The following is a 24,464-nucleotide window of genomic DNA, read 5'->3' as shown; positions in this document are numbered from 1 at the left end:
TAAAAATTTTTTATTTCGGACAGTGTTGCCACTTCTCGATTTCAAATGGCCGAGTTTGTTAAATAAAAATTCATTAAATATGTACCAGATATGAAATAAATCAAAAATGTATTTGAAATTAAAAATTCGGTCTTCGAGCCGTCCATTTTCTAGTGGAGGACTACGTGTATTAAAAGTTTGGCGGTTCCAGGTGCAGTCGTTTGTCACAATAAGAGAAACATAGATACAAATTCTTCAATTTTTTTTTAAACAATGCATTGCGATAACATTTGGTGGCATCAGTTTAAAAAGTGATTTGGACACAAAAGTGATACTGAGAAAAAGTGAGTTTCGAGACCTGAGGTACTAATAAAACAAATTCAAAATTCGGGCTTTGAAGTGCAAGTGTTCAAGTGGAGGGCCATGTGTGTTTAAAATTCAATAGCGTTGGGTTTCTACAAACACACATAGATGCAGATTCTTCATTTATTTTACTAAGAGAAAGTAGACCGCATGGTCGTTGTAATGTTCATGCAACGATTTCATGCGTTGCCATTCCGCATCCTCTCATCAGGTCTTTACCATTACATCCGCTGCTCTGCTGCATCCCTGTCATAAGTGCTTCACTAATGGAAAGCTGAATTTATCCAGATTCAACACCTTTTCAGAAAGTCGTCGTTGAGAGGGTTATTTGTTCAGGCAGAAAACATTACGTGATAAATGCCATTTGGTTTGCCAATTTATCAATCTGTTGCTGTGAAATGCAATCCATTTTTAATCATCTGTGATGAATCTGCCTTTTGTTATTTTCATTCATCTCGGTTTAAAACGTGATCATGAGCTTATTGGAACGAGACGTGGTCATACAGCTGAAATATTCGAAATATATTTAAAAGAAATTTAAAAAGTTACAATAAACCCTGCATTTGCCCTGAAACTCGCTGAAACTGACCATGACAACCACAGAGTTCTAAAATCCTCTAGAACAGCGTCTCTTAAGCTGTGGGTCGCGACCCCCAGAGGGTACCTGCAGCAGGGGGTCGCCAAAAAATTTCGCAGTTTTGATATTTCTTTAACTTATTATAATAATTTTACGGTTACCAAATATTTTTACGCAATGTATCTGAAAATGGTTAAAGATAAGACAATGCAAAGAAAGGAAAACGTTTCGACGCATTCTTTTTATAATAAAAACGTTCATTTTCCATGCTTTGCACGTGACGCTGTCATTTCGTCTGTTACTTATTTAAAATTTTCACATTGTTCTGTGTCTTAAAATTAGAAATTTAGAAACAAATGAAAAAATTGACAGTTTCACACATGCGTGTGTTGGGGGTTCCACAAAATTTTCGTGAATATTATGGGGTCCCGGGGAGAGGGGGGTTCGCGGAAAAAATCTGTGATAAAAACGGGTCTCGACTGAAAAAGGTTTTAAGAAGCCCTGCTCTAGAACAAGTGGATGGTACTGTACTTTTAATAAATCTGTACTTTACTGTATGTTAATCTTAATTATGTATTTTTGTATTTTTATTTATTTATTTATTTATTTATTTTTAAGTAGCAGAAACATGGTTCTATTGCTGTAGAAATACGTAATTTTTTTATTTTCAATTGACACTGTATAAATATACCTGATTTTTTTTCCTTAGAATTAGTCTAAAAGAAAATATTTCGTACATATTAGAAATGAAAAGCTAAGCTATATCAAAGTAGTGACGGTCATCTTGTCTAAGCAGTTTTAACTGGCGAAAATAAGTATTGCATTAACATAAAGTGACTTCCAAAAAGCGGATGAAACGGGAAGGCAGAGGACGAAACGACATTAGAGCTGGGGACAAAAGGAATCAAATATACGGGTTTTTTCATGATAATCGTTTGACACGATTTTTCTTTTGCAGGACGGCCGTGCAAAATGTAAAAGGAAGAAATGCCCAAAGGAGACGTGTCCGGTCAAAGCACCCGGAGACGACGGCTGCTGCGAAAAATGCATTGATTCCGGTAAGACTGGTAAATACTATTTTTCTTTTATTCAATGTATTCCTAACAAGCCTTAGTTATATTTCATGACATTTCTGTCAATTTCTGGAAGACCGTATTTAGTCACTTCCTCCCCCATTTTCATACCAATTTTACTGCTTGATAACCGGAAGGGGGAAAATATGCCATGTATACTAAATTTTTCTGAAGAGACAGCTTAAATGATAACATAGCACATTAAAAAGCATACATAAAGATTCACTAATATTATAATATTGTGTATTTCAAAGGATTTCACCATTTCAATAGTAATCATTTTGCTTACACATATTCTTTTCTATATTTGTGTGTACATTTTCGAGGGACGCAAAAAGATAAGGAATTTATTTGTTCGTTTCCCTCACAAGTCGATCTTAAAAGGTGTTAGACTACATAACAGAAGCAATATTTTGTTCAGTAGTGCCTCCATTTGACATCACAAAAACCATAACTTCACGAACAGTGTCACGGCCGTGCAACCGGCATAGTGGGTAGCGACGCTGACTGCAGTACCGAAGAGCCGGGGTTCGAATCCCGAAGAAGGCGTGGATGTTTGCGAATGTCTAGTGTCTATGCGGCATGGGGGCACTCTAAATACGCTTCGAGCAGGAAGTGCTCTCGAAAGAATGGAAGGGAGGAAGGGTGAGACAAAGAAAGTCTATGTAAAGAAGGAAAGGCTCCATAGACGTAATGTAAACCAGTTTGTCTTCTACGCCGCTAGAAAGAAGAGGGACAACTCGCCAAGGGATTTGGCGACGGAACCTGTTGGCGAGAATTTCCCCCTTTGTGATGTACCTGGCCGAGATTTTCCGCCCCCGCCACGTGTACAGGAAATTGAGGAACACGGGTTAAGATGAATCGTTCTTTGATTTTTCGCGATAATTTAAACTCAAAGTTTCGTGCTTTTTTGCTTTACTAGTTGAACTTGTATTATCCATATCGTAGTTTGATGCCTGATTTTATATCTGTCAGTATGTAGGGAAAAAAATGGAGTAACTCAGCTTTAAACTCTTGATAAACGTGACCGTCGAACCTGTTCGAACTTCGACATCATCTTCGAGCTTTGGCGCTTTCTGCGACAGGTATTTCACGCATGCGCACTTGTGTCCCTTTTCGTTCAGAGGGAGCCACTCCTGCTGCAGCTAAGCTTTCCTTCTTAACAATACATATTCTTTGGGGTGAGAGACACTCTGACCCTCCCCCGGGGTGCTCTCCATCAAGATTGAGGGCGGAACTGAGCAAAGTCGTACTGTCACTTCTATACTGCACAAGGTCTTGCCAACGACTGGCGCAATCTTGAATTTCATGGGGCTTGATTTGAATGTTACTGTCCAAAGAGTGAGATAAGTCACAACACACGGTGTCGGGAGATTTTATCGATCTGCACAGAATCTGTCAAAGCCTCTTGGTTTCAAGAGGCTGATTGACTGTTGATTCTGTATCTCCTTTGATATCGTCTTCGACTGCAACGAATCGGAAAACGTAAAATACAATCGATAAATTTAAAAGGCCTGACTAATTCAAAACGACCAAGGAATTTCATCTGAAACATCCTCAGAATACCGGCTGTATATATAAAAGACTTAATCATCAAATTTCCTGCCTCAGTCAACAAAATCAGCACAAATGAAAACGCAGACTTGCATCAAATAAGGTAAAAGATTAAACTGCTGTACTGCATCGTTGATCGGCTACAATAGTTCTTATATGAAGTATAGTTTTAGGACTATTTTATTTATTATTAATCGCATGAAGATCGTACTTTATTTTATCAAAAATATTTGTATTAGAATAGTAGTTAGGTCCTATAATTAGGACTACGTTCAAGACTGTATTGTTTTAAGACTAAATTTTATATATTAGTGTACAAGTAAGACCGAATTATCTTGATCAATGCACATTGTAGCAAATGCCTGTTTGAGTACTCAGTGCGGATGCTCATAGGACAGGGCAGGAAATGTGTGTAGGGCACCATCACATCGCATTAGGCAAAATTGGTAAAGCCCTAGAGTAACGCCTGCCTCGAGAGAGTATTGAAATTTAAAAAAGAAAGAAATATAAGAATTATAAAAGGGCGGAATTGCAATGCAGTTATTCTCTGTAAGAGCGCGTTGAAACATGTAGTGATGTAGATCGGCCTTTTGCACATCCATACATATCTGTAGGTGCTATGTTTATTTTATGAAAGCAGGTGAGGAAGGGGCTGTGTCCGAAAATGTATCGGAAGAGCTAGTGGCAAGTGATGGTTGTATTTTCATCCGTTTTTGGGTAGGCTCGACGTCATTGGTATTCTTGCTTCCATTGATGTTATCATTCATCGTGTGCAAGGTTCTTAAACTTAAGTTTTAGCGCAGAATTACGCCATAGAATTTCAATTTGCCACCACATTGCTTTATCGCGTCTTCTTTGGCAAGGGCGTCCGTTCGTGTATTACTTTTACTGTTGCTGTGGCCTCTGCTCCAGGTAATAAGGAATGTCTTGTTGTTAGTCTAGATTTGTTTCACTAATGACGAATTGGTTCTTGAGTGCATAAATTGAGAATGGTGTTCGTCGGAAGTTTTAAGAAACATGTCATGCTGGAATGGATTGCTGTCAGCTCGGCCTGGTATGTATCATTATTTTGATGGTGGTGGCCTTGTCGTGTTGAGTTATGGCTTGAAGTTGATGTAATGATACATTGCGTCTGGTGCTTTCCTTGATTTTCGAGCCATCGGTACAGGCTGCTATTCCGTTTCAGGCGGTTGTTGTGTCATAATGCTTTGGATGTTGTTAAATGTTCTTGCCAGGTGTTTTCTCAAATTTTGTGGATTTTTCTTCATGGTCTTGTGGGATGGATTTTCCGTAATTGGAGAATTGTAGTTGCTATGGGTTCAATTTCAGCTTGATTGGAAAGGAGACAAGTCTCTGTAAAGTATTTTAATATGTGGAAGTGAAGGCTGTTGTTATATTGATTAAGAAAGGACGTTGGATTGAGTTGAATGTGTGGAGTTTTCTGGCCGTCATGCGGAGCGTCTAGACAGCAGCACCATAAGTGATGATATTGTTTATTACTGTTCAGAGAAATAGCTTCATTATACGGTGTTTAAGGCCTGACGTGTAGCCTCTCATCGTTTTAACCGATCGTCATATTTATGCTGTATTTCTTTTCTTTTCTTGGAAGTGAGGAATCCAAGTGAATTTCAATCGATGGTGTTAAAATCCCAGATGTTTTATTGTTGAAAACAACAAGAAACCGATTTTTTCCGATGCGAGAAACAGACAACATAAGCAGTTTTTCAGTAATGATGCGGCCACGTTTATAAATGATAACGGCTTTAGATATTATATAAGAGATTCCGAGTTTGATGCTGTGGCAGAGATTATTGAATATGTCTAGATTGGTGTTGCATTTTGCTTCTAGTTGTTTATTTGTTGAGCCATTGACAAAAGACAAGGTCATCAGCAAAGGTGAGTATTGCAGCATAATGCGGCCATTGATAGTTTTTTATTCTAATGAAGGTGATATTCCAGAGGTTTGCGCTCATACACGATCCTCTAACTTGCATCCTGGTGATGATGTTATTGTCATTATTTGTGTTATTTAGTAAGTCTTTGGTTAGTCACAGCGGCACCTATCCGGTGGCTGTGCTCAAGGTGGTTAGTGGATAGAGGCGTTAACTAGTGGCTGATTAGAGACGGATTGAAGACAGTGGCATAGCTAAAGGGAAAAAGAGGGTCGGTGCTACAATTTTTTTTGAGGGGGGGGGTCTCATTTTTTACATGAAACGTTATTTTTTAGAGTACAATATATATGTATCGTCAGTGACACAAAGAATAATGAAATTCTGAATTGCATATCTAAATAAATAGAGAAAAAATCATTTTAACTCGAGGTAAAATATTAAAAAAATCGCCACGAGATTAAATACCCTTGTTTCATTTTTTCACTCCATTGAAACTTCTGGATGAAAATTACAAATATCAACTAAATTATGACCACTGTATTCTCGTTAAGAGAGAAGTCTTTCAAGAATTTTATTTTCTAGCTATTAGCTAGGGGATTATTTTCGTTATTGCTAGGGAAATGAAACAGGAACATGGAAGGTCGGTCTTTTATGCTAAAATCTAATTTCTAGAACGAAGTTCTGATTTATTTTAATAGTATGACGAAATTTCCTCATAATAGTTGTAAGCGCTGCTAGTTGTGAGAAGCGTTATCGAAATAAAAATCATTTAGGGAGTATTTAAGAACTATAAATGTTTAAGAAATCTTTATATATTGTTTACATTATAGAAACTGGAGCAATCAAGTACACGTCTGTGATGTCATCAATAGTTTTAAGAACAAAAAACAAGCAAAATGGCAGTATAATTTTAAAAAATATTGAATTAAAATTGTTCTTAAAAAATAAACATAGAGTTTAACATTTTTACCCCAAGTATCATTTTGACATTTTTATAGTTATTTGTTTGTGTATCAAGAACGGCGGCAAAAGCTGTAACTACGCCACTTAGTGGTGACTCTTCTACATATTCTAAACTTCGACCCTAACAAAACGCAACTAACACCATTCACTACCTGTGGAGTGACCTCACTAGCCCCATCCCCACTATGATTCAAATGGATCAAAATTATATGCATGCAAGTAAATACGGTAATATTAAAGTGGGCAATGGTGACGACATACGTGATGAAGTACAGTAGGTGCTGTTTAATATGATCACGTTTGAGCCATGGTTATTTTGATAATATTAAACGATGTGCGCACAAAATTTTAATTGGAAAACTGTTTAGGAATTGTTCATAATGTCTATAACGCAATAGTTCATTTCTGGAAATTATTTAACTGATGCTATAACTGTAATCTTAATAACGCTAATAAACCTAGTCTTTCTCCTTTCTTTTCTAGTGATTGAGGGCACCCCCCCCCAATCACTGGAAGAGAAAATGCAAATTTTAAATTTTAAATAAAGCCAAAGAAAATTCAGCTTTGGCTCAGGTGTTTTCAGAGAATTCTTTTTTTCCCCCGTGAGCAGGGAAGAAAAAAATCTGCAGAAATTTTTTAGCTTCTGAAGAAGAGGGACTTTGATTGCCCTCAAAATCAGTTGAGCTACTCAAAGTCAGATGCCAAGATTGGTTAAGATTTTGTTTGGTCTAATTTTATACGGTTGTCTAAACTCGAAAGCAAGCTGTTTGACGACTAAATCCCTTATTTGGCGACATTTCTCTGTCACATGGCAATTTTATAACCTGTTTTGACTTTAAGATGAGCAAGTCACATTTTTCAAGTAGCAAGACGTAGTCCGGACCTGTGTGTAATGGTAGGTAAGTTGATAACAAATTACGGCTAGCATTTCGAAAGTAAATAGTTCAGGAGAGCAAAATGGGCTCAGGATAAGAAAAATTCAAAGTCAAGTCAGACACTTCCGTTTAAAATTTCAACGGAAATATCCATTTTGACTTTTTTCCCTTTCTCGCGAGACATCTGTGAGTACGCACGGAATAAATTTCTATTTATTCCAAAACGGATTATAAAATGGATTCAAAATAGACTTCGTGACGTCTGTAGACGTATGTAAATCGAATAACTCAAAAATGATTAGCCGTAGAGCATTGAAATTTTTATAAGGGATTGCTATGACATGTAGTTGTGCACCTCCCTTTTTTTATTGCAGTCGGAAGTAACAAATATATATGTGAGGGTGAAGACAGACGCTATTTATTTTTTAGTCATATGGTCATAGATATGGAATTTGAAATTTTTAAAAAATAATAATTTTTGGACAAATAAGAAAATCTAGATACTTTTTATGAAAAAAATAAAATTATTAGAAATTTGACTCACGACAAAAATTAACTGGGTTTTTTTAATTTAAAAATTAGCAATTTTTGATGCTATTTTCAGCTTGCCTTGAGGGATCGGTTAATTTGGTGAAATAAATTTAAATGAAGTACAAGAAAAATTGAATAGGCGTAGAAGGAAGTTAAAAAATTTAATAGGTGTACAAGAATACAATGAATCTAAAATGTTAGATGTGATATTAAATGTTTAGTCATGTTGTGTTCACATCAGATTTTTTAATGCGGTCATAACTGAAGTTGTTTCATTTCTTTTATTTACAGTGAGCGACACATCGACTCGATCGACAGAAGGACCCACCAAAGGCAAAAAGCGGAGGAAAGACCGAGAAAGAAGGCACAGGAAAACCAGGCAACCGAAAGAGAGGCAGCAGTGAAGGATATCGGCGATTCTGGACGAAGAGAAATAAACTCTGATACAAGCGGCGGAATTTGCACAGAAAACAAAACGAAAATGACAATGCGAAAAATTTTTGTTCCAACCGCTGCGTGCTTCTCTTTGTATTTTTCGCTCGTGCTGGCCATTGTCTCGGGCCATTTCGTTCACAGTTAGACGAATTAGAAACAGTTAACTGTAACCGTGCGCTTCACTATTACATTTCTTCGTGGTTCATTGAGCTGTTGTATATATATATTTTCGCAAAAGAAAGAAGAGCATGGAAAAAATATCCCTTTCAAGTATTTATTTTATTGGACTAGCAGTTCGCAAGTTCCATTGTGAAATAATTCTGAAATTAGAAGTGCTTGGAGAAGACAAATCTTGCTCTTCCAAGTGTTCCTTTGTGTATGCGTTCGATATGTGGATCCTATAGCGTTTTTCTCCTCACTCTTCAAATTTTTAAAAATATTTTCGTAATTTCTGATGGAGAACAGAAATGAAACTTGTTGATAGACTTCACACTGACGCCTCAGCAGTTTGGCGATATTACAGAGGTCGTAGATGAAATCAAGTTTTGGACCTGTGTGTAATTGTTTTTTTCCTGTGACCCGTACACAGGGGCGGATAGTGTTATCGGGAAATTTCCCAAAGCGCCGATGACATCAGTGACAATTCCAGGATTCATGCAACGAAAGGCAATGAACTCATTGAATGAAAAAGAGTGTATGATATTTAAAAAAAAAAAAAAAAATTACTCAGCTAAACTAATGGTAATCTGATTAAATTCATCGTCTTAAATCCGACGGCGAATTTCCTAACTGCACTTCGTTGTAGCAACCGTACAGGCTTCCCACACCGGATCAATAGATTGCGTAGCTCGGTTGCTTTGTGAGAATATTGTCGTCGATAATTTTGTTTGTGAAAGAATTAAAATGTAGTAATATGCAGGAAGATTTCAGTATTTGATTAATTGACTTTAGAAAGAATGCAAATACCTGTTATTAGGTACTCAACAGATTTCAGAAAATTCTTTTTCCTGTCCTTACGAAAGAACCGTCCTGAGGGAATTTCGAAGTTGAAGTCATTGGTCCATTTTAAAAAACCATGCTTGCCATACCAATGTGCACTTAAGAAATTCGCAGTCCGACTCCGTTAGCTCGTCGCATACTCATAACTGGTGGTCTTCATAACATTAAAGTGGGGAAACTTCATGTCCCTAGACCCCGACGATTCTGCGGCGATTCGGGCCAGATCGGCAGTTACCATTTAGATCTTCGGCTGAGTGTCCGAGCATCTTGATAAAGGTTGCATTCTTCAGGGTATGAACTGAGCTTCAGAAAGGTGCCCGGCGTCTCTTGTGTCTTGGTGAAAAATGGCTAACATCTGAAAAGGTACCAACACCTTTATAAAAATTTGCCGCACCAGTCAGATCAACGTCATCCGCCCCTGCCGGTACATATTTTTTTATGATGAAATTGAGTCACCCCACCCAGTGTTTGCAGATCGGTGACTGTGCCAAAGTTCTTCAGTCAATGCGCAGATGAATGGATCACTAGGACCACGAACTCTTTCTTATCTGTCATTTTAATCTTGTGCATTGTGTGGGTGTCGTACTGTAGTAGGCATGGGAGCTGCCCAAAGATGGCGATGCTTAATGTGATCGTATTGGTCCGCGCTACGTCTATTTTGATAGCATTTAATGAGAAGAAAGAATATCTTTCAGAACGGCAATAGAATTTAACTAATTTAATATAAATATGACGAGAAACATATAAACAGGTGTTTTCACAGTATTTTAATTAGGAAAATGCAGAAGTTCATTTATGAACTGTTCATAACATTTCTGAAAATTATTTGACCGACCTGCATCCCTAATCTTAATATCAGAAAGGCTTCTCTCGTTCACATAAAAAGGCAATTTTTATAATCTATTTTGATCTTCTTTGGCGACATTATTTTAGTTTAAAAAATTTATTTTATAGTAGTTTTATCCTGTTAATCGAATAGTTCATCCCAATAGCGATGTTTTTTCCTTGTTTTCGGGCATATAGAAACGGGCGGGGCAAATCGATAACAATATCCGGATGATAACATTAACCACGATCACATTAAGTGCGGCCTACTCTAGTTTCAAGTTTGTATGCAGATTGTCTTTCAAAGATCAGTGAAAAATCTATGAAAGGGCTCCCAAGCTTGTCTTGATGCAATGAGTTGTAATTAATTTTCTGCGAACTATTTGTTTAATCGTTAGCCAGAACTGACATGGGATTGAACTCAGGAATTTTAACCACCGCTTGTTTCACAGAATAAAAAAGCATTTCCCATTCATTTAAAAAAAAATCTCTGAGATTACTCCGTGTCCACAAAAAGCCTAACTCGGCATTTAGCCCCAGAATATAACCGGTGTTTAGTGGCACTTGCGCACAAATCGAAAAAAGCGAGGACTTTTGTGTACAAGGAACATTCATTGCTGGATGGGTGACAAGTATAGCTTAGTGGCAGTTCATCACAAAACCACATCTCTTCGATTATTTTTCGATAACCTGGGACAGCGACTTGGAGTATTAATTTGCTTTACAAAATTTTAAGCTGCTGAATTGCGCAAATACAGATTTTAACGTAAAATGTTTATATTGTATATGTGCTAACTTGTAAAGAATGGTAAACACTTTAGAGTCACGTACCTTTAAAATGTCAAAATATGTTGTGTCTGTGAAACTGGTGTATGAGCGTGAGATTTTGTATACTTATTTCGATATCCTTAATAATGTATTGTCTGTTTTATTGCGAGTATTAAAAATATTTTAAATAAAATAAGCAAATCAGTACTTTTTTTTAGCTGATACTTTTTTTCCAAAAAAGAAAAAATAATGTACAATTAAATGACTTCCGTTAAAAATAATGGAAATATAGTTTCTTAAAAAGATATTTTTTATTATTCCAAAACCGATTATTATTTTAATATAATTAAATGTAATTTCTAAAACTTTTAGACAAGAGACATCCTAGTTCCTCATTTTAAACTCGCTTAGGGTTCATGCAGTTGGTCAAATCTTTTTGAAATTCTGACCAGCAGTTTCGGAGAAATAGTGCACGCAAACAAGAAAATTATTGTTATGAGAAATCTTAGTATAATTATCTTCTAATCCTGTAAATGCATATTATTTTCTTAAACTTTGTAAGTATGCACAAAAATTATGTATGTTAACAGTATTGCATACGTATCGACAGTGGTTATAGATATTTCAGTAAGGGTGAAATTTATTTGACGTAAATGTGCTAAAAAGAAACAAGAGAAAAATAATACACTACTTAAAAAATCAATAAATCATAAGGCTGATTCTTTGTGACAGTCTGGACAGAAGTATCCCTTGTTGTGTATAGCTAGTTATGAGTGTTAGAAAATTTCATTTACCTGCAGGGATGATCCGGGCAAATGTCACTTGTGCGAAACAGCCATGTGCGCAAGTGTCACATCATCGTCTTGGGCATATACTTCCGATTACAGAAATGTTTGAAATGACTCAAGTATGCATATTTTGGTATTTTAAAATTTTAAGAAAAATTGCATACTATAACTTTTATAAGGTCCCTTAACTTTTTATGATCATATTTAGGAAAATTTTATTGTCGTTATAAATAGTAAATAAAAAATCTCTTATGACAAAAATTGACTGATATATTTAGTTTCAAAATTTTACATATTTGACGTCATTTTCAAATTGCCTTCAGTGGCCATTTAAAAAATAGGTTGATTCTAGGTTCATTTTTTCTCTTTAAATGTCATTCAGTTTTTTACGATTTACCAGTGTGTAACATTTTTTAATTTATAATTTTGTTATGATTTATTGATATGTGATTTGTTATTATTGATATGTGTGCCGAAAGAATTTTCACGTCAATAATTTTCAGATCGTGAAAAGAATATATTAATATCATGAAAATTTGTGAATTTGCTTTCGTTCAGAAAATTCATCAAACTGGTTTTCATTTTTAAGTTATCCGAATAATGTTTTGAATTGGCTGTGTGCCAATACAGAAGATTCAAAGTGCTTTTTAAAACCAGATTATAAGATTCTATCAATTTATGAAAAAATGTATATCGATCAAATATATCTCAACGACAATTTGCATAGAAATGATCGTCACTTACTCTATTAACATCAGAAACCTTTCTTTAAACTGATATTTTATTTTTATTGACGTGCTGATGCAAACACTTCGCTGTTTAGTTTATGTGTGGCCCGCCAGTATGATCTTCAATTTTAAATGAAGTACATTAGACGCCGCTTAATGTATCGACGGCTCTTTTCTGGAAATTATCTCACCGCTAATCGGAGGACTTGCCTCATTCACTAAAAGAGAACATGGAAAACTAAAATTTAAAACTAGGCCAAAAAAAAAAAAAAACTTAGTTTAGCTCTGATGTTTTCAGTTGCCCACCACCACCACCAAAGATGCAGGGGCAGAAAAATACTGCAGAAATGTTTTTGCTTGTAAAGAAGAAAGACCTCGATCGTCCTCAAAAGAAGAGGAATTTGTGTCTAATCGCTCTCAAAATCGATAGAGTTATTCAAAATCTACACCAAAGTAAAGTTACTTTATTGTCTAAATTTAAAATCGAAGCCAAGCTGTTAGAAGAATTACTTCCCCTTACTTGGCTACATTTTTCTGACATTCGGCAATTTTTATAATCTATTTTAATTTTATTTGGCGACTTTCTCTCTTTTATAGCTACTTCTTTTTAGTTTTTAAAAAATATTCTATTTGGTAATACTAACCGAATTGTTGATCGTAATAAGAGTATTTTCGATGTTTTCGTATACAAACGGGCGAGACATCAGCGATTAGATAACAGTATCCGAATGATAACATTAACTGCAGTCGCATTAAGCGAGCTCGGTGGCGTTTAGCGATGCTGCATCTGCGTTAATTTTTGTTCGTACGTAAATCAAAATGTTTGTATTTTATTTTTTATAATGAGTATAAAATTTTCTAAATATAATTGCAAGGGCCGGGAGAATGTTAGATTTTTAATTTAAATATTAAAGTTTTACAAAATTATTATTAAATTTCGTGACGGAAAAAGATGAACTTTTTGCGTCATTTTAAACATTTTTGCAATTCGAAGAACATGTCTACAACGAACGCAACCAACGGTTGCAAAAAAAAAGCATTTTTGTGGACACGGTACATAAATTTATTTCAGACTTCTTTTGTTGACAGTGGTATTTTATAAAGCTTTCCAAAATTCGTCTTATTTGTCAAGTAACCTCATGTCGGTAAATTTCTAGTCAGTTACTTTAAACAATTAATCTGTTACTTTGAAATAGGAACTTTAAAGTTATTTTCAGTCTCTCGATTTGACTTATAATCATGGAAACAACAGCTGCTGAAATAAAAGGCGACTCGTTTAATCTCCCTTTCCGTCTGTTTCCAATTAGCGTGTTTTGCCTCATGAAAACAACGTGAATGAAGGTTGACTTGAAAGTGCAGTCGCAATAGTGATATCTCATTTCTAGCTTTCTGATTCGATTTATTCCCTCCCTTCTGCAGGTGTTCTGGATGAAAACATCATTAATCGTACCATTTCAGCCTTTCTGTTCTTAAACGTTCATTATAGTATTAGGTGCAAAACGAACCATTATTTCAGCAGGAAAAGAAGACGTATTCTTTGTTTGAAACAGTAACTTTATTAGGCAGATAGTCATGAAAAATTCATTCCACTATGTGTATACATGGTTTAACATTGTTTTCTGCGATGAAAATCACATTTTTAAAACTTCGTAAAATAATAAATCTATTTTATTAAAAACTGTAATAATAGTACCACTAATGATTTTCACGATTCTTTAGAAACATTGTATCTTTAACACATTTAAAGCTAGCTTCAGAAGTTTTCATTTCTGCGTTTCGATTTTTTTTAATACTTCGATTTTTCAATTATTAATTTTTTTTACTTCGATATTTCAATTTTCAATATTTAGAATTCTGTTTCAAGAAAATAATAATATATCTTACTTAAATTTTAAAATCGTCATGTTTCCTATATTAAGTATAATCGCGAATGTCATTAATATTTTATTTAAATAGCGTCTAAAGTTTAAAAGGCGAAGAGTCATTTTGACGTCATTTTGCGCTCACATTACAGCCATGTGATGTGTCACGCTTGCTGGATTTTGTGTTGAGCCTGAATGAAAAGGCTAAAATGGGTAGCGTTTTTACTCACACCATTAAGAGAAGCTGAAATGGCATGGTTTTTAAAAAAGCATCAGCTGTGAAGTCGTGAAATGAGACCCTCTCAAATAACAGATAAAATAAATGCTGTGTGGTAGGATCTCAAATGGGGGCACTTCAGTGCCTATTTTAAAGCAAGACACTATTGTAATGGTAGGAAAGAGAAATTGTATTTATTTATTTCAATAATATTTGTTATAAATATTGCAAGAGCTTTGAAAGGAATTCCTTTTTATTGATTTATTAAAGTCGTTAACGAATTTTCCATTAATGCACAACATTGTAAATTTTTTGGTAAACATATGAAAAGTAGTTAATTTCTAACCTGATCGACTTAATTTTCTACTATGTCTTTTTTAATTATTAATTACCGTATTATTGTCATAACTGAACTAAAGTCGTATGACATAATATCAGTAACTCTTACGGTAACAGTAGGCGCCGCTTAATGTGATCATGCCCATGTTTATCCACGACTTATATTGTCTTTCAAAACAGCAATAGAATTGAACTCATTTAATATGAATATGACTAGAAACGGATAAATAGATATTTTCACAGCATTTTAATTAGAAAAATCAAAAGTATGTATATGAACTCTTCATAATATATTTAATGCAAAAGTTCATTTATGAACGTTTCTGGAAATTACTTGACCGACGCTATACCCATGATCTGTAATATGGAAGGCATCCGTCATCAGAAGAGACAATGCCAATGGGAAATTTTAAATTAAGCAACCTTAATTTGGCATGCAAAAAATTTTGCTGCTAAAAAAGACTGATTTATGTGTGGTCGCCCTCAAAATCCATACAGTTATTCAAAAGCTACGTCAGATTATGTTCTTTCATTTTTCATTAAAAGATGGCGCCAGTAGTTTGACTTCATCTCTTTCTTATTGCCCGAGCACCGGCTTCTCTGTCCTCATTTACGCTTGTGCAGCTCAAAAAGAAGGTTCTATATTTAAACCTTCGAAGTAGTCTTGCAAATTTATGAATGTTACGCTGATTGTTGTTGCTTTTATTCCTCCAATAACTAAGGTTATTGAATGAAATCGAAATAACTGTTTGGCGACGTAATCCCTCACTTGGCGATATTTTTGGCCTCACTTGGCGATTAGTGAGGGATATCACTTGGCGATATCCCTCACTTGGCGATTCACCTTATTTGGCGGCTTTACTTAAATTTAAAAAAAAAAAAAAAAATTATTGTATAACAGTTCGGTCCTGTTAACCGAATCGTTGATCGCAGTAACCGATGTTATTTTCTACGTTTTCGTCTACAAACCGTCAGGACCTGGATAAATTTCTAACATTATCCGAATAAAAACAATAAGCGCAATCACATTTAAGTGTCGTCTCTTGTAAGCGTCTTATTTCCCAAGAGTGGTTGAATTCGCTTTGTGTATGCATTTCATTTTCTTCCCTGTGATCACGCTTTGTGTCAAGAATATTACATCTAGTCTGTTCTGTGTATTGTAGTTTGCAATGTTCATGCTCCTTGAGACTGTGCTTTCTTTAGCCGTGCGCGTAGAGTGAAATATTCAGCAGCTTAGTGATTAAGAAAATGTGACGGTTTAACTTGAATTACTGCGTAAGACTCTATATGTCAATGATCCGCGAAACGCTATACAATTTTTGAAATGCAGCCATTCATAATATTCAGCATGAACCTTCTTAGTCCAGATTAATAGTAAAGAAGTTCATATATTTGTTCCTGGAAGCAGTTTCTTTTCATTTTTATACTATACTCTCTTAAAACAATACAGTAGACGCCGCTGGTTTGTCCACGGCTATTTTATATAACAATTCAACGATGAAAGGAAAAGGCCCTTTTACCGCTTGGGACGGTCCTTGATTTTGCCTTCTGGAGTGGTCCATGAATTAGCCGCATCTCTTGTTACACAAACAAAAAGTTCCTGAGAAGAAAAAAATTTAATTCCACCATATTATTTTGCTCGTATTTTAAATCACAAAATCATCAATGACATCGTAGAGGTCTGCTTGATTGCTTCAGCTGCTATAAACGTAGACAGTAGAGAAAGATTCTTTAAATGCAAAGTGGAATATTTCTAGGTCATTTAACCAAATGATTTTTATTTGAAAAATCCTTCTCGCAGCTAGCAACACTTACATTTTAGAGTAAAGTGCGGAAATTCAAGGGGCCCACCCTTCCGCGTTCCTGTTTTCATTTTCCCTAGCAATAACGGAAATAAAACTGAAATACTTCTCTTTTAACGATGAATTCTTCCTTTATGAATGACGCCGAGATCGTAATTTGCTTCATATTCATAACTTTCACTCAAAAGTTTCGATGGAATGAGAGAGGTATAACAAGATTATATAGTTCTTGAAATTTCGTGGTGATTTCTTTGAACTCTTTACCAACGGTAAATTTTTTTCTTTCAATTTAATTCCGAATTTTAATTTAAAATCTCATTATTCTTTATGTGCGTCGACGATCCATATCCCCTAAGAAAAAAATGGCTCCCGAGGCGGACCGCCCTTCCTAGGTACGTTAGTGGATTTCACCATTTCAAAATAAATACAACGTGAAATCTATAAATAAGTACTTTTACAGAATTTTTATGAAAAATTCAAAAGTTTCTTTACGAATTTGAAAATTATAGTTCTCAACAGTTCTGGAAATTATTTCACAAATGCTGTATTCCTAATATTAATACTAGAAAGGCATTCTTTATTCGCTGGAAGAGAACATGCAAAATTTAAAAATAGTTAAAATCTAAATTTGACATAAATGTTTTCTAGAGTTTTTATTATTTTTAAGGTGGGGAACCAGGTTGTTTTCCCCCTCCCGAAGAATAGGGAACTCAAATCATTCTCAAAATCAAGTTATTCAAATTATAACGCAAGAGAAGGTTGCTTTTTGGCTAATTTTTAAAAGATGACTAAAAAACAAGCTCGCGATATAATTCTTACTTGGCCATATTTTCCTGAATTTGGCAATTTTAAATATAATGTATTTTCACCTTATTAATCTCATGTTTGGAAACTTTACTCCAGTTTAAAAAAAAAAGCTATTCTATAGTCTTCTGATAATATTAACCGAATGGTTGATCCCAGTAATCGATGTATTTTCAATATTTTCGTCTACTAACGACCGGGCAATTCGATAAGAACATCTCAATGATGCATTAACGGCGATCACATTAAGCGGCGTTTAATACTGTTGTTGTAATATAAATATCATATATTTTTGTTTGAAATGGATAGAAACAATTTATTTTTCATTACCGTGGAAATATGTTATTTGAGCAATTGCAGTATCTTTACGATCCCTGTTCATCACTACATCCGCTTCTGCATTTTAAAATTCCAACACTGCTCGATTAGTGAATAACGAACGTACTTCTTAAAAGCATTATGTACATTGATTCAATCCTTTTTTGGGGGCAGGAGGGGGCACGTTTTCGTTGTTTAAAGAAATTTCGTGTAAATGTTCAGAAGTGTTGTTTTCAAAATGTACGTTGCTCTATTTCGTACTTAATTATTCGACTACATTGAATTAAAAACCTAATGCGTATTTTTAAATTTAATCTCAGACAGTGTGATGATCTTACCATCTATTATAAACTAAAGTTTGAATGGATTAGAAATTGTACTTTTATTAGTGCATTTTGTAAACTGAGATGCATTTGATCGGATACTTTTGTTTACAGTTTGTTACTTTCAAAATGGAAAGGAAAAAAATTAATTCAGCTTTCAGAAATTTTACGCCTTCTCGAGAGTGCGATTTTCAGTTAAAGACTAATGTTTACTAATCAGTGTTCCGATCATTTTTCTTTATTCTACTGAAATATTACAGATCCCATTTAGAATCTCCTTTGAATATATGTGCTCTGTAGATAGCTTTTGCTTGAATAAAAGCTTTTATGAAACAAGTGTGCTTTCTTTTTATAGCCTTTCTGCTTTTTGGGTGTTTAATATATTCAATCTTTTAATCTAATATACTGATTCCTATTATTTACATGCATTAAATAGAAAATTTAAGAAATTTATACCAAGAAGTTAACATGTCGCCATACAACAAACGCTAAATTCTAGTATATGCAAATGATAAGAATTGCGATAAACATGCGCACAAAGCAAATATGATTAACGTCAGCTACATTGCGGCATCTACATTGTATATAAATGGAAAGAATGCACGGCGAGTTTCTTTTTTTGAAATCGCATTTGGTTGGTTCTTTCAGTAAAGCCCTGTTATGCCTCTTGTGAGAAGAACCAGATCGTACCAGCAACGTTTTTGAGTCAGATCTAGGCTACGAGACTACGGTTTATCGTTCTGCAAGATCGCTTTCGTGTTGGTCGGGAACCCATGACTGTCAAGTGACTATGGAATCGATGGGTCCAAGAGATAATACTGAATGCCATGCAGGACAAAAAGTGGTTCTCGAATAGCATAATAATGGACGTATCTGTGTGTGTAGGCACCTAGGAGAACGAAAGTGAATAGTTTGGATTCGTCATCGTCATACGGCTCAGCACTTGGGATGTCATTAGGTATACATCCCGGTCATCTCATAGCCGGTTATGTGGATAGTCGCCGTGACTATGTCATATCTTTGTGGGCTGCTTAACACCATCTTTCAACAAAATATTGTACGACCGCGTGTTTCCCATACTGTCCTGACTTCTCTTGATCTGAGGGTGTTCGACTGTTACATTAGCAAGCCTGTTCTCCAAATCTCTCATCCGTTGGGAACATCTGTCTGATCATGGGTTGCCGAAAGACCGGCACGCCATCCGTTATGAATGATAACTGTGGCGTAGAGTTGCAGCTAACTTGTTACCCAGATGGATTATTAGCGTTGTTGCTGCCAGAGGTGACAGCTTTGTGTATCCCAAACTATCTGCAAATTTCATTACGTCTTCCTGGTATTGTACCATAAAAGTGTAATATGTAAGATTCTGTTATTTGCTTTCCTGTTTGGTGTAGCAATTGAGATGGCTATCTGAGTACTTTAAAAGGTTGGTAACTTATCTGGGTACTCTGCGTTGTGGGTTACACAAATAAAATTAATTTAATATTTTAATTTGTTCTCGAAACACTTGATCGTCGTAAGCCGGTAAATGCTGTAGTTTGGTTTATTATATTTGTTTTAAATATTTTTAAACTAATGAGTTTGCACCGTTTAGTGCACGTATTAGTGGATAGGATACCATAAATTCGCCCATATGTATAGTCCCACCGCATTAACTGTGTAATTACACCCTTATTCTGAATGAGATCACGCTGGGAGAAATGTGAAGATTCTCATCTCTCTTCCCCTACCAGAACCACTCGAGAATATTTTTCGACTTGCCATCTACTTTGGAATGCATCTTTGGCCCGCACACATTATATGCTGACAAACATCCCTAGCTTCTCCGGGATTCGAACCCGCGCTCATCGCTACGACAACAAACGTTACTAAATACTATAACCGGCTGGGTGGCAGTTTTAGAAAGACAGGTAAAACTTTTCTCAAAAATTACTTCTGAAACCAGTATTTCTTAGATTATAAATAATAAAAAAAAAGACTATTTTCTGATTATTCGCACTCATCCCTACGAATCGTTGCTAACTTATTGGTTACTTTGTGATTTGGCGAAAATAACGAAACTCTTTTATGGCTGACATTAACAATTTTGCAGCCGGTGGATTCTGATCAACGAAAAGCTGCAAATCCTCGTGTACTGAGATTGAAAATATGTCTCATTTTCTTCTGTAAGTATGAATAAATCTCATGATATGAAATCATGTTTACAAAAGATTCTGGCATGAGTTAGAGCTACCTGATATTAAACTTCTGAAACTTGCCTGTTACGCAAACACCTAATTGTTACACGAAAATATGGGATTGGTGTAAAATACATTAGTGGATAAATTAACACTATGGCATTGTATCCTACTAAATAAAATGATGCAAAATTGCAGAACATACAATACACATTATTAGAATAAATACTAAATGAAGAACAACATTTTCCATATTGTAATATTATGGATATGTGGTACTTATGTCTTGGCGCAGTTTGTCAGTTTTTAAAGAAGAAAAGTAGAATGAATTTTAATTACAAAAATGTTACTCGTTACATGCATGCAGTTCCACAGATATTTTGAATTTTAACTAGGTATTTATCCTAAAAATCAATCAATAAACCTACTTATATGTGGGTGTTTATTTCTTTTATTCTGGTGGAAATTTAATTTTGATTACTTAAAGAATAGATTGAAGAAATATCAGGATCGTTCAACATAAAGACACATGAAAATGGTTAGTTAAAATAGCTTGTTAAACTGAAGAACTGTTATGAGCATGGCTGTAGAGTTTGGCACATTCTGAAAATTGATTTCTACAAAAACGTTTGTGTTAATATGTAACTTATTATACACTATATAAAGCTATAGCAGAAATCTTATATTTTTGTAGAATTAAGCAGTATGCTAGCAGTTTCGAAGTACTAATAACATCACTAATTTGTGCTTTAGATTACCTGATGGGTAAATAAGCACTTTATGGGTACGATAGCGGTGTTAACACGATGCTAAAAAGAACACAAGAATGTTGAGTGGAATCAAATTTGAATATAATTCCTCATGACAGAAAATTCTCGCATCGCAGGAGAAACACGGGTGTGGAAGCAGAGTCAAATATATTCTAGCCATAATCTCCTTCCACCATATTTTATGGCAATCAAGTCGAAATGTCAACTTGAGAAATGCATGAGTCTGAAAGCTTTCGTATAATCTGAAAACTCATAAAGTTCTGCAATGACCATTTCTTCTGGCCTAGTAAGTTACGTCATCTGAAGCAGACATGCCAGTGTAGGATTATTGTAGACAGATGAATGTTGCATTTTACTACGTTACGCATGACTTGGTGTCACTTTGTAAACCATTTTCAAACTTGGGCAGCACTATTTTTTTTCTTGGAGGAGTTGTGGTTGCTGCTGTTTACTGAGGATAACAAACTGCAAATACTGAATCGTTGGATACAGGGGTACAAATATGCTACATTTATATAAAAAAAAAATAGTTTCATGCTTCCACAGAATTTTCATAAAAAGCTGGTATTATGTGATGTAGTCAGGTCATAATGGTAAAATAAAGTAACTTAATGAAGTAGGAAAATAAAAATAATTATTTGTTTCTTCATGTGTTCGTAAAAGCATAAACTCCCAAAATTTTGCGACCTGCACTTTTATCTGAATATGCTATATTTATAAAACAAGCAGTTTTATTTGCCAAAAAAGGATAAGAAAAATCTAAAAAAATAAAGCTAATTAAAAACAATAATAAAAAAATCTTAAATTTCAATTTAGAAAGCAAGGCAGTTTTGAAGGGAAGGGTAACAACAACAAACTCTTATAACCGCTCCTGCTACTGAAAGCAACTGCGATGTTTTGTAACGATTCTAATTGTTACAAAACGATTGTTAAAGTGTAACGATTGCTGCCAGTAAGTGGGCTTGAATCCACGCTTCTAACCACTCCGTTATCTCACTCCGGATTAGGCATGAGGAAACAGGTGCTAACTACCCAAGTGGGCAAAAGCCAATAGGCTAAAACAAGGCAAAGCACGTCAACTGAGCAAAAGAGCTTAAAAAAAGAAAAGAGGAGAGGGTGCCTTTCGACTAAAAAGGAAAGAAACATAAAGCTAAAAACTAGTCTAAGAAGGGGAGAGTCATTACGGCTAAAACAGGAAGTGAAGGGACAGCTAGCGTAATTTAGATAATTTAGCTAGCGTAATTTATTGTAAAATACAATATAAAAGAGATGGAGTCAATATCTCACATTCTTATCAGAAAGGGGCACCTCAAGGTTCCAACTTAGGGCACACGTTATGAAATATTTTGGCTGATACAACTTTAAATTTAGAACATCTCTTGTTGTAAAATAATAATCATAAATAAATAATAATAATAAATAACAATGACAAAACAATAGAAAAATTCAAATAAACTTATAAACAGATATACAATTTGCTGCAGGTGTAAGTAAACACTACAGTGACTAAATAATTGAGCATTACATTGAAGTGATTGGAAGGAAAAATAACAATCAGAATGACATTGTAGGATTAACGATAAACAATAAAGTCTGAGTCGTTTACATGTATAAGTTGCATAATTGACTTCATGGCATTAAGAGTAGAATTGCATTTTGCCAATATTTCCAGTGAAGGCAATGGTGATGGAAAAAGATATGTTCTTTCTTTTACTGTTAATGGACAAGACGTGATGTAATGGAGAGCTCCTGCAAGCTCTCCACTTGTCCCACAGCCACATCTTGTGTTCTTTTTATGAAATTTGCATATATTTCGGAAATTTACCATGATTTGTCAAGACTTGATTTAAAATGCGATCTGATTGTATACGAGAGAGAGAAATTTGTGGGAAAAAGGCATAAGTCTAACGTCCTGTAGAGTCCTCATCCCATCTTTGCTGCCATGTTTTAAGCGATTCTTGCAGGATTCGATGTTTGGCCGAAATCTCTGAAAGTGGCACTTCAACATCTATCTGATCTTGTTTTGTTCCTCTTTTTGCTTCGGAATCTGCTCTTTCGTTCCCTGCGATTCCAATGTGAGCTTTAATCCAATTAAGCTCTAGAGAATGGGAATCCAAAAGAGTTTTTATGATTTCCTTTAGGCTAAGAATGCTTCTTTTCGTAATTTTATCACTATTTAAACTTTGAAGGGAACTACGATTATCTGTAAAAATATGAATAGGAATGTTGTCAGTTATTGTGAAACCTATCCAGATGAGTGCTTTTTTCAAAGCAAGAATCTCTGCTTGGAACACGGAAGCCGTATCATTTAATCTATAAATTTCTGAATGAACTTCGTGCCCATTGTTGTACATAACGAAAGCCGAACCTACATGTTTACCAATCCTAGATTTATCTGTAAAGATTTCGATATTTTCCTGTGTTGGAGTATTTTTATGCTAGGGAATTATGTCTTGATGAGCAGGGTGTGTGTGGAAGTGCGGGACTTTTTCTTCTAAGGTATTGTACCATATAACAAGATTGCTTATTTCCAAGTTTTCCTTATAATGAATTAGTCTAAAGAATTTTCCCTCCATCTCAGCTTTTATGTCTAAAGGCATAAGGCTCGAGAGAACTTGCAGGGATGATGTGGGAGATGCTGAATAAGACTTGGTAATACATAAAAGAACTGACCTTTGTATTTGTGAAAGTTTTTGTTTTTGATGTACGGTTCCCGTGAACCACACGGGACATCCATAAAGTATTAATCACTCGATAGCTCTGAGATAAAGTATTTTAAGTAATTTTTCTTTCTTGCTCCAGTTTTGAGGAATGATCCGATTTAGTTTATGAATTAAATTTTCTGTTTTCTCCTTTAAATGTACTAAGTGTGGAATCCATGTGAGTTTCTGATCAAGAATAAAACCCAAGTATTTTAATGTAAAACTTTTTGAGATGGTAATGTTGTCCCACTTAATACGTGGAGGCGATCTATGTAATTTAGTGCCTTTAGGAAACAAAACTAATTTGGTTTTATCAATACTAAAATTAAGTTGATGTTTGTTGCTCCAGTGCTTAAGTTTTTCTAAAGCTCTATGAGCCTTTTCTTCAATTCGCAGTCTGTTGCTACCAGAAATTATGACTAAGAAATAATCAGCATAAATTTAAAGCATAAATTCTAAATTTAAAGCTGTATCAGCCAAAATATTCCATAAAGTGGGCCCTAAGTTGGAACCTTGAGGTGCCCCTTTCTGATGAGAATGTGAGATATTGACTTCATCTCTTTTACATTGTATTTTACGGTTACTCAAATAACTTCGAATTATGCGAAAAAAGTTTCTGTATAAGGTATTTCTCCCACTTCCCTACCGTGCCTTCGTGGTGTAACGGTAGAACGCTGGGCCGGTATTCCAGAAGTCCGCGGTTCGATTCCCGGCGAAGGCGGTTGCATATTTTTCATCTTTTCTGCTTCCAATTAACCTAATGTCTCTACATTTTGGGCATTTGACTTCATTTAACCTTG

The 24,464-nt window shown here is 35.0% G+C and overlaps 1 protein-coding gene across 5 annotated transcripts in view; it reads left to right on the top strand.

Annotated features, from left to right (window-relative positions):
* Nucleotides 1–18,351, top strand: part of sog (chordin short gastrulation) — a 285,742-nt gene extending 267,391 nt beyond the window's left edge. For 3 of the 5 annotated variants that reach the window (XM_085825296.1, XM_085825297.1, XM_085825300.1), the window contains 2 exons: nucleotides 1,878–1,986; nucleotides 8,099–18,351. In XM_085825296.1, the coding sequence (XP_085681422.1) occupies nucleotides 1,878–1,986; nucleotides 8,099–8,211 (222 nt within the window). In that variant the 3' untranslated portion in view covers nucleotides 8,212–18,351. The remainder of the gene's footprint in view (nucleotides 1–1,877; nucleotides 1,987–8,098) is intronic. The other 2 variants (XM_085825299.1, XM_085825298.1) reach the window with 1 other exon arrangement.
* The last annotated feature ends 6,113 nt before the right edge of the window (nucleotides 18,352–24,464 follow it).

This window comes from Stegodyphus dumicola, chromosome 10, assembly GCF_044657685.1.
Source record: "Stegodyphus dumicola isolate Sdum_Otavi_A_Nest chromosome 10, ASM4465768v1".
NCBI classification, from domain to species: Eukaryota; Metazoa; Arthropoda; class Arachnida; order Araneae; family Eresidae; genus Stegodyphus; species Stegodyphus dumicola.
Note: the sequence above shows the minus strand (reverse complement) of the source record. Positions and strands in the feature narration are given on the sequence as shown.